This window comes from Colobus angolensis, unplaced genomic scaffold (genome assembly GCF_000951035.1).
Source record: "Colobus angolensis palliatus isolate OR3802 unplaced genomic scaffold, Cang.pa_1.0 Scaffold167, whole genome shotgun sequence".
NCBI lineage: Eukaryota > Metazoa > Chordata > Mammalia > Primates > Cercopithecidae > Colobus > Colobus angolensis.
The window spans coordinates 4,117,035-4,125,342 of record NW_012114788.1 but is presented as its reverse complement, the minus strand read 5'-3'; the positions used below and the strand labels follow the sequence as shown (position 1 = coordinate 4,125,342).

Below are 8,308 nucleotides of genomic sequence, written 5' to 3'. Positions count from 1 at the left end.
GGCATGCACCACCATGCCTAGCTAATTTTTTGTATTTTAGTAGAGACAGGGTTTCACCATGTTGGCCAGGCTGGTCTTGAACTCCTGACTTCAAGCAATCCACCTGCCTCGGCCTCCCAAAGTGCTGGGATTACAGGTGTGAGCCACCGTGCCCAGCCATCTGTGTAGCTTTTTGCATCTCAGCCTTCCATTTGGGATTGCTTTTCTTCTGCCTAAAGTTCATCCTGTAGATTTTCCTTAGTGATAGTTTGTTGGAGGTATACTTTCAACCTTGGAGTTGGAGTTTTTCTTTGCCTGAAAATGCCTTTATCTTTATTCTTTGATACTTTCATTGTGTGTTTACTAGGTTGGCAGTTAGTTTCTTTCAGCTAATTGAAGATATTGTTCTATTTTTTTCTAGCTTTCATTATTGCTGTACAGATATTAGCCATGAGTCCTTTATTTACCTAGGTGATTTTAAGATATTTCTCTTTGTCTTTGGTATTGTATACCTTTACTATGATGTAGCTAGGTATGGATTTCTTTTTGTTTATTCTGGTTGGCATTTTCTGGGTTTTTGAGTGTTATTGTTTTTATCTGATTCTGGAAAATTTCCATCTATTATCTGTTTAAGCATTTCTTTTGTTCATCCCTTCTCCTTCTCCAACTAAATATATGCTTGATGTTCTTAATTTAGTTTTTTATGTACTTTTGGTCTTGTTGTCTTTTGTGTTGCATTCTGGATAATTTCTAGTGATATATTTTGTTGTTTCCCAATTTTCTCTTAAATGATGTCTACTCTACTTTAAAACCAATCCCTTGATTTAAAAATAAACTTTCTAATGAAGTGTAATACACACTGAAAATGCAACTATCATAACAATATGACTTGATTAATTTTCTGAATATATCTGTGTAATCAGCACTCTTACAAGAAACAGAGCTACTAGTACCTTAAAAGCCCCTCTTTTGCTCCCTTTCAGTCATATTTCTTCTAGAGTAATCTGAATTCCTACCACATAGATTGTTATATGTTTCGTACTTGTATAAGGAATCATAAGGTAGGTATTCTTTGTTTCTGACCTTTTTCATTTAGCATTGTTTGTGAGACTCATTTGTATTTCTGTGTGATTAGTAGATTGGTCATTCTCTTTGCTATTTAGTATTTTTTTGTGTTAATATACCACAGTTTATTCATTCTGCTATTGATTGGCATTTAGGTAGTTTGCAATTTTTGCCCATTATTAATAGTGCTGCTATAAACATTGTAATATTCTTTTATTAGACATATGGATATATGTCTGTTGCTTTCTTGAATTTTTTATATCTGTGTGTATATGTGTGGATATCCTTATTTACTATTTATAGAAGTTCTATTTGTTTCTTAAATCTGCCATGTTACTTTTTATGGTGTTCTATTCCTTGCAAATCTTTCCAAACTTGCCCTTTTTTCTTTCTTTAAACATATAGTTAATGTTTGATAATTATAATATCTAAAGTTTTGACTTGTCCCTTTCTGATGTTTATTGTATTTTACTGGTTCTCACTCATCATGCTTTGTTTTCATATGTGCCATTCATTGTGCTTGAAAAAGGTATTGGTAGAAATAATTTGAGACCTAGAATGAAGCTGCCTTTCTGCAGAGAGGATTTGCATTTGCTGCCTCAAGGAGCCTAGGGACTACTTTAAATTAAATTCACAGTTTGAGGTTTTTGGGAATATCCATTTGACTTGAATTCCAACTGTAAGTCCATGTGAGGGCTGATTATTTCTGTCTTCCTTCTGGATAATCATGAGTATATAGCCTTTGTGGTTCCAACTTAATGTGAAGAGGGTCTCCTGTGAGACACTCCACCTTGGATGAGCTCTGGGCTTTCTGTTTTTTTCTCATTGTGAAGACATTGAAACCAAACTTCAGATTTGCCTGGATTGTCAAATGACTTTAAGATAAAAGAACCTACGGTTCCTGCAGTTCTCTACTTACCTTGTGGAGTTTCTGTTTTATTTCAGTTTTGGCCTAGTAATTATATACTATCTCATAGCTCTTCAATGTTGCTAAGGTTTTTTTGCTTTTAAGCCAGCATGTTTAGTTGTTTTTGATAGTAGGACTAATCTCAGTTAGCCTACTGTTACTAAGGATAACAAGTTCTTGATTTATATTTCAGAAGGTTGTCTGTGGATTTTGTGTGGGGAATACATACAAAACGGCTGATTGGGAGGTAAAAGAGGGCCAAGGGCAGAAACCAGAGACCAGTTAGGAATGTTGGTATAGTACAAGTGAGAAATGAAAATGGTTTGGATTAGGGTGTACTTAGAAGGAAAGGGCAATAGGATTTGTTGAGGGTTCAACATAGGACATGACGGAAACAGAGCAGTCAGGGATATCTCTTAGGCTTTTTCATGATCAGCAGGAAAAGTGGAGGTGCTGTTTCTTGGGATGGAGAAGACTAGGAAGAGCAGATTTGGGGAGATAAATCCAGAGTTCAGTTTGAGAATATTATGTTTGAGATGCCTATTAGGCATCCATGTGGAGATGTTGAGTAGGAATTTGGAGAGATGTGTCTGGAGTTCAGAATAGAAGTCTGCCCTAGGAGTATGTATTTGAGAATCATTAGCGTATAAATGACTTAAAGCCATGAGTTAATGAGACCATCTGGGAAGTGAATATAGTAAAGGAAGTTTAAAGCATGATCCCTGGGAAGTTGGATGTTTAGAGTTTGAGAATATGAGGTGGATTCAGCCAAAGGGATTGAGAAGGGGGCAGTCAATGAGGCATTAAAGCCAAGGGAGAGTGGTGCCCCAGAAGTCAAAAGAAGACAGTATTGCAAGGAGACAATAATCAGCTGTGTCATATGCTGCTGAAAGTTTGAGTACATTGCTGTGAACTGAGAGTTGATTGTTATATTTGGAAAAAATTTACTTTTTTAGTGGCTTTAATGATAACTGATTGAATAAAGAGGTGGAAATAAAAGTCAGACTGAAGGTGGGCTCAAGAGAATGGTTACTGAGAGAAGTGTAGCTACAAAGGAGAAAAGAGAAATGGGGCAGTAGCTAGAAGGGAATGTGGTAATGGGGCTGAGGGAGAAGGATTTTTTGTATTAATGATAGGAATTGTTACTGCAAGTTTGTATGCTGGTAAGAATGGTCCTTTAGGCGAGAAGAATTGATATAGGGGATTAGGGGACAGTGCAAGAACAGAGAGGGAAATGGAGTCCAGTACACAAGTAGAGAGGTTACCCATAGAGAGGAACATGGACAGCTCATTCATAGTAGTAGGAGGTTCAGGTTCAAGTGCAAGTGGATTGGTAGAAGTAGTAATGGGACAATGTTTCTATTTTCTCAAAGAAACAATGTCATTTGCTGACAGTAGGGAGGGAGGAAAGTGAAGAAGGCTTGAAAAGTGAGGAATGTTGAACATAGTGTTTTTGTTTCTTCCTAGATATGTTTACATTCTGTTAAGAGGTGGAGTAATCTAGTTAAAGTAAAATTTTGAAAACTTCCTTATAATTATGTTGAACTACTACAAAATATTTTTAAAATATATAACAAAAATTTGTTATAAAGGATTCATGAGTAGAAATTCCATCCCCTAAATGTTTTGTAAATGAATTTTATAAAGTTATAAAAATATTGACTCTTGAAAGATTATTTGGAAAACAGGAAGAAACACCTCCTTTCCAAATCATCTATATTCCTACTACCTATGCATAACCCCTACTCTTAGGTCCCTCCCATTGTTTTTCTTTTTATTGCCAAGTTGTTTGTTTTTAAAAAGAACAGTTATAGTCATGCTTCATATGCAATTTGTCGTTCTATGCTTATCAGCTAGCCCTATAAATATTTTTCCATGTTATTACATACTTTTTATAACCATCAAATACTTGGGTCATTATTTGCTGAATAATACCCTATTGTTGGACATTTAGGTTAACAGTTTTTAGTTGTTCCATATAATCATTTTGAATAAATGTTCCTAAGAAACTCATTGTATACATACCTTTCATTACTTGATAAGCTGTGTCATATTTTTTAATCACATAACTTAGAAAATAATTCTGGCTTGACATTTTATTGTGACTTTATAGTCACACTGTGTTAAAGTAGATTCTCTTTCCTAATTTTACTAATTATATGTTAGGTTTAAAGTCAATGCAAGGAGGTGGGTGAGGTGGCGCACTCCTTTAGTCCCAGCTACTTGGGAGGCTGAGGCAGGAGGACTGGATGTCGAGGCCAGCCTGGACATCATAGCGAGACCCCCATCTCTGAAACAAAAAACAAAAACATCAAAAACTGTTAAAATTGGTACAAGGAAACAATGTGTGTCCTGGAAGTATTGGTATAACTTTAATACTATAATGATACTTTTATACCAAATTTTAGAGTGTATATTAAAAAACATTAATATTTTTAATAGGTTGATCCAAGGATTAGTTTTGGATCATGGTGCCCGTCATCCAGATATGAAGAAGCGCGTAGAAGATGCATTTATCCTTATCTGCAACGTTTCACTAGAATATGAAAAAACGTATGTGTTACTTTCTCTTTATAACTTTTGAAATTTTTTTTCTAAAGGTGTTTTAAAATCTCTCTTTCCTTCCAGATATTTGGTGTAGACTATTTCTACCTTTTTTCCTTTTTTTCTCCTGCCTTTACTAGCTGGTTTTTATTAATCTTTTAGAGAGGTGAACTCTGGTTTCTTTTATAAGACTGCAGAAGAGAAAGAGAAATTGGTAAAAGCTGAAAGAAAATTTATTGAAGATAGAGTACAAAAAATAATAGACCTGAAAGACAAAGTCTGTGCTCAGTCCAATAAAGGATTTGTCATCATTAATCAAAAGGTGAGGAAGAAAGTTTAGATTTTAGTTATTTGTAAAAGTTCTTAAGCATTTCTTGAAGTGTGGTCTGTGGACCCCTAAGAATCCCTAAGACTTTTTCAGAGAGTCTGTGAGGTCAAAAACTATTTTCATAATAATAAATATACCTTTTACATTGTGTTGACATTTGCAATGATGCTGCAAAAGCAATCTGTAAAACTGCTGGCACTTTAGCACAAATCAAAGAAGTAGCACCAAGCTATATTAGTAGTCATTGCATTCTTTATTGCCATACCACCACACACTTGCAGTGAAAAAGAAAAGGCAGTATCATTTAAGAATGTCTTGATGAAATGGTAAAACATTAATTTTATTAAATTTTGTCTTAAATATACATCCTTTTATTATTATGTGTGACAAAATATGAAGTATGCACAAAGCACTCTTTTATTTTTTCTTTTGAGACAGGGTCTTGTTCTGTCACCCAGCTGGAGTGCAGTGGCACACTTACAGCTCACTACAGCCTTGACCTTCTGGGCTCAAGTGATCTTTCCACCTCAGCTTCCCAAGTAGCCAGGACTACAGATGTGCATCGCCATGCCTGGCTAATTTTTAAGTTTTTTCGTAGAGACTGGGTATTGCCATGTTGTGCAGGCTGGTCTCAAGTGATCCTCTTGGCTTGGCCTCCTAAAGTGTTGGGATTATGGGGCTAGGAACTACAAAGCTCTTCTATTGCATACCAAAATATGATGGTTGTCTTGAAGGAAAGCACTTGTGTAATTGTTTGAATTGCAAGGTAAACTAGACACTTTTTCATGGAATGCCACTTTACCTGGAAGAATGACTGACAGAAAAACTGTCGTTATCTAGATATGGGTATTTGGTAGATTTCTCTCAAAAATGAATGAAGAAATTCTGTGACTTAAAACAACTGACAGTATTTGTTGTCAATAACATTTGAACTTGTAAACAAAAATTAGAGTTTTGGAAAACTTGTATCTGCCATGTGAATTTGACAGCTTTCCAATACTTAAAAGACTTTCCTGATAATAGTAGTGATATTAACAAAAGTGAGTTTTTGTTCACTCAGTTAGGCAAAGTTTCACGTTATACATGTGGAAACTTTGCCTAACTCAGTGAACTAATGCTATCTATCTACTTGACTAAAAATGCATGATTTTTATAAAATCATACATGGATAAATAATTCATTCAGTGTGCAAGTTACACCAACGTGTTTAAATGTGAGATAGTATGAAAAGCTTGTTGCTGTGGTTCCATAGTGAAACTAACCTTTGAGAAACTGTTACTTGTTGAGTTTTGGTATAGTATCAATAATTTCCATAGTTATCTGAAAAGGCTGTTAAAATATTACTCCCTTTACAATATTTATCTGTGTGGGGTCAGATTTTCTTCATAAACTTGAATCAAAATAACATATCATTCCAAACTGAATACTGAATCAGATATGAGAATCCACTTGTTTTCTATGAAAAACATTGAAGAGATTTGCAAAAATGTAAAGTAATGCCACTGCTAGCTCACTATGTATATTTTTGTTTTCAAAAGTGTAGTAAATTTTCAGTTAAAATGTTATGTATATTAACATAAAATGGGCTTATTATTTAAATGAATTAATAAATATTTTAAAAGTTTATCAGTTTTTGTAATATGATAAATATTATACATAGAACTTACATAAGCAAAAGCTCTTTGGGTACTTAATAATTTTTAAGAGAGTAAAGTAGTGCTGAGACCAAAAGGTTTGAGAAATACTGGTTTAAAACTTGTTTATAATTTTTATGTTAATTTGATTATAGGGAATTGATCCATTTTCCTTAGATACTCTTGCAAAACATGGAATAGTAGCTCTTTGCAGAGCAAAAAGAAGAAATATGGAAAGGTAAGCTTGCAGGTAGTTATATATCCTAAGTTTTTAACAGAGTAAATGGAAACTATCCCATGTGTTTTCCTTTTAGCTTATGTGTAAATGTTGTTGAACAAAACAGTGGCATAAAAAAAATCCAAATTTTGTTTTTAGTTTCAGTAAATAACTGAACTGTCAAAAAGCAAGGTTATTAACCTACTGCAGAACTTCGTTGAAGTATAAGGAAGTTTTTATCTTTTTAAAACAGATTTTAAAAACAAAACAATACAACATAATATAGCATGATCTTGCTTTTATATATGGAATCTAAAAAAGTTGAACTCATAGAAGTAGATAGTAGAATGGCAGTTACCAGGGGCTGGGGGCAGTGGGAGGGGAGGGGCACTGGGGATATGTGGGTCAAAGGATACAAAATTTCAGTTAGTTAGGAGGAATAAATTCAAGAGATCTGTTGTTCAACATGGCAACTATTGTTAATAACAATATATTGTTCTTTTTAAAAATCTTTTGCAAACCCACCCAAGAATGCACAATGTGTTGGATTCTTGAAAAATGCGGAGAGTAGATTTTAAGTGTTCTTATCCCAAAAACGGCTAAATCAAGCCTCACATAGGCAATGCGTATGTTAATTAGCTTGATTTAGCCATTCCACAGTGTATACATATTTAAAAACATCATCATGTTGAACTCATTGAATATAGACAATTTTGTCAATTAAAAACCCAAAACAATACAATACAGTAACAATACAGTCTTCTGCATTAGATGTCTTTTTTCCTCTAAGAAATTAGTATTTATGTTTTCCATAATCAAGCTATGGTGACATATGTGTAATTTCAGACTCTCTCTTGCTTGTGGTGGAATGGCTGTGAATTCTTTTGAAGATCTCACTGTAGATTGCTTGGGACATGCTGGTCTTGTGTATGAGTATACGTTAGTGAGTATTTCTGTGAATAGTGGTTGTAAAGTGAATACTAAGCCCCCTTCTTTTAAAGAAAGATACTACTTGACCTTTTATTTCATGTTTTGTGTTTCAAGATCTAATTCACAGAACAGATTTTACAGTTTATTTACCTAAATGTTTGTTAAGAGTTCAGATATAACTTAACTCCCTTTAAACATATCTTTAGTTATACTTGATAAGAAAAATTCAAATGAAGATTGTATTCTAGTATAAATTGTTGATTTTATAATGACATTAAATATTAAAGTTACATATTTTTGTGCCACCCATTAGGGTGAAGAAAAGTTCACTTTTATCGAGGAGTGTGTTAACCCTCACTCTGTTACCTTGTTGGTTAGAGGACCAAATAAGCATACTCTCACACAAATCAAGGATGCCATAAGAGATGGACTTCGTGCTATCAAAAATGCCATTGAAGATGGTAAGTTCTTTCTTGTGATTGATATGAACCTTATATATATGTGTGTATATATGTATATATACACACACACACAACCCTATGTATGTATACGTATATTTTTAGACAGAGTCTTGCTCTGTCTCCCAGGCTTTAGTGCAGTGGTGTGATCTCAGCCCACTGCAACCTCCATCTCCCAAGTTCAAGCAATTCTTCTGCCTCAGCCTCCCAAGTAGCTGGGATTACAGGTGTGCACCACCACACCTG

The 8,308-nt window shown here is 34.3% G+C and overlaps 1 protein-coding gene across 3 annotated transcripts in view; it reads left to right on the top strand.

Annotated features, from left to right (window-relative positions):
- CCT6B (chaperonin containing TCP1, subunit 6B (zeta 2)) overlaps positions 1-8,308 on the top strand; it is a 33,837-nt gene that overhangs the window by 14,497 nt on the left and 11,032 nt on the right. For 2 of the 3 annotated variants that reach the window (XM_011937681.1, XM_011937679.1), the window contains 5 exons: positions 4,394-4,504; positions 4,658-4,817; positions 6,613-6,695; positions 7,521-7,617; positions 7,918-8,065. In XM_011937681.1, coding sequence (XP_011793071.1) covers positions 4,394-4,504; positions 4,658-4,817; positions 6,613-6,695; positions 7,521-7,617; positions 7,918-8,065 — 599 coding nt within the window. The remainder of the gene's footprint in view (positions 1-4,393; positions 4,505-4,657; positions 4,818-6,612; positions 6,696-7,520; positions 7,618-7,917; positions 8,066-8,308) is intronic. The other variant, XM_011937680.1, reaches the window with a different exon arrangement.